This window comes from Chiloscyllium plagiosum, chromosome 22, assembly GCF_004010195.1.
Source record: "Chiloscyllium plagiosum isolate BGI_BamShark_2017 chromosome 22, ASM401019v2, whole genome shotgun sequence".
NCBI classification, from domain to species: Eukaryota; Metazoa; Chordata; class Chondrichthyes; order Orectolobiformes; family Hemiscylliidae; genus Chiloscyllium; species Chiloscyllium plagiosum.
This window is the reverse complement of record NC_057731.1, coordinates 57,422,018-57,424,433: the sequence shown is the minus strand read 5'-3', so window position 1 is coordinate 57,424,433 and position 2,416 is coordinate 57,422,018. Positions and strand designations below refer to the sequence as shown.

At 49.0% G+C, this 2,416-nt stretch overlaps 1 protein-coding gene across 1 annotated transcript in view; it reads left to right on the top strand.

Annotated features, from left to right (window-relative positions):
• The first annotated feature begins 910 nt into the window (after window positions 1–910).
• smc3 (structural maintenance of chromosomes 3) overlaps window positions 911–2,416 on the top strand; it is a 131,397-nt gene continuing 129,891 nt past the window's right edge. The window contains exon 1 of the mRNA XM_043713100.1: window positions 911–1,120. Coding sequence (XP_043569035.1) covers window positions 1,106–1,120 — 15 coding nt within the window. The 5' untranslated portion in view covers window positions 911–1,105. The remainder of the gene's footprint in view (window positions 1,121–2,416) is intronic.

Genomic DNA, 2,416 nt, shown 5'->3' with positions numbered 1-2,416 from the left:
ACCGCCTTCCTGACCTGCAGTCTTCTTCTTGACCTCTCCGCCTCCATCCTACTCCGACCTATCACCCTCACCTTGACCTCTTTCCACCTATCACATTTCCAACGCCCCTCCTCCAAGTCCCTCCTCCCTACCTTTTATCTTCTCCTGCTGAACACTCTCTGCTCATTCCTGAAGAAGGGCCTGTGCCCGAAACGTCGAATCTCCTGTTCCCTGGATGCTGCCTGACCTGCTGTGCTGTTCCAGCAATAAAGTTTCAACTTTGATCTCCAGCATCTGCAGACCTCACTTTCTCCTGCCTAAGGGCGGAATCAAACACAGGGCCCTGGCACTGTAAGGCACCACTGAGCCACTGTGATGTCCTTATCTTAGATGGCTCTCGTAGTGTCCCTACCTCTGAGCCAGGAGGTCCAGGTTCAAGCGCAGATATGCGTGTATATAATAATATGAACAAGTTGATTAGAAAATACCTGGTCTTCTGGCACACTTGTACGGCCCCTATATCTGGTCCAGGATATTTTGTGTATATATATAATAATGTCTCTGAACAGGTTGATTAAAACAAACATTAAGGCTCACTGTAAAATAAATATCTGCCGACAAGAAATGCCGGCGGTGTTTAAAGGGCCAGAGCGGCATGTCCCTTTAATAGGAAGCCCGGCTCCAGGCGCCAGAATGTTTCATTGGCGCCAAACCTTTGACCCCGCCTGGACTATACCAACATCAAATAGGGGGGGGTAAAGATTGTATAGTGCATTGAAACATTCTTCAGTTTCAGTATTAGAAGGATATATCAGAAACAAACAATTATTATATATCAATAATAATTACTAGTGGGTGACCCAATCAGTAGAATTCTGCTATCTCATGTATTTCCCTAGTTTTCTTTCTTACCATCCCTCAGTCTCTGATTTGGTGCAGGGTGAGGGGGAGCCGCCATTTTGTCGGAGTTTTGCCGCTTTCGGGTTGTTTTTGTTTATTTTTTATTTTCCCGGGTCCTGGATCCCGGCGGTGGCGGAGGAGGAGGCGATTATTGTTAATCAACAACGACGGTCTGAAGGCGGCGGCGGGAAGGAGAACCCCCGGTGCCGCTGAGGGACAGTAGAAGATGTACATTAAACAGGTAAAGGCCCGTGCGGCCCCGCTCCCTCCTCAGGCCCCGCTCGGGGCAGGGGTGGGGGGAACAAGGCCGGGCCGGGCCGGGCCGGGCCGGGCCGGGCCCCGCGGGTGATAAAACACTCGCTTCCATTTAGTGTGGACTCGGTTATTGTTCCCGCGGGAAGAAAACAGCACAGTAAGTGCTAGATAGAGAGCACTTGTTACTCACATCCGAACTTTTGAGGGCAAATATGAACATAAAGTGATTGCATATGGATATTAATGCATGGCAGTAGAACTAAGTAGTAAAATTAGAATTCAACTGTAAAATTATGGAATGACAGGCCCCAGCTTCAAGAGGCCAAACATCACTCCCACCTCTTTGACTTCTGACCATCTTCCTTGTCATTTGTGTGGGCAGTGGGGCCTTAAGCTCCATTTATTAACTTATCAATGGAAGGGGATAGCCGAGGCAGTCAGTTCGCCTTCTGGCAGGTGGCTAGTGGAATTGATACAAGGTTGTCCAGAGTAATTTACTTTTAAAGTACAGGTAGGATTTATGGAGCTGAATGCTGCCCCAAGAGGCTCCAACGTGTTGATTGTGATTTTTGTTTTTTTGGGGGGGAGGAGGGAGAAAGAAGGGAGGAATAACTAACTTGCGTTGCGATGGCATGTTTCAAGTACAAAATGCTTCTCAACGTATTCCTTCATTCCATACAGTGAATAATACCTACGAGAGTTAGTGGTAATAGCACTGTATCAGCAATCCATAACCCCCAGGCTAGTGTTCTGGGGACATGCGTTAAAACAGTAAGAATTAGGAACAGGAGTAGGCCATTCAGGCACTTGAGCTTCCTCTGTCATTGAACAGAATTATGGCTGATCTGACATTCCTTATGTCCACCTCCCTTCCTTTTCCCTGTAACCGTTGATTGTGCTACTGAGAAGATTTGGAGGGGTGGGGCTCAAGGGCGGAGGAGCGGGAAGTGGAGGAGATGCGGTGGAGAGCATCGTCAATGATGTCAGGAGGGAAATTGTGGTCTTTGAAGAATGAGGCCATCTGGGTTGTACAGTATTGGAACTGGTCCTCCTGGGAGCAGATGCGGCGGAGACGAAGGAATTGGGAATATGGGATGGCGTTTTTACAGGGGGCAGGGTGTGGGAGGAGGTGTAGTCTAGGTAGCCTACTTTCGGAACGTTTCAGAGAACACCTTTGGGACACCTGGACCAACCAACCCAACCACCCCGTGGCTCAACACTTCAACTCCCCCTCCCACTCCACCAAGGACATGCAGGTCCTGGACCTCCTCCATCGCCAGAC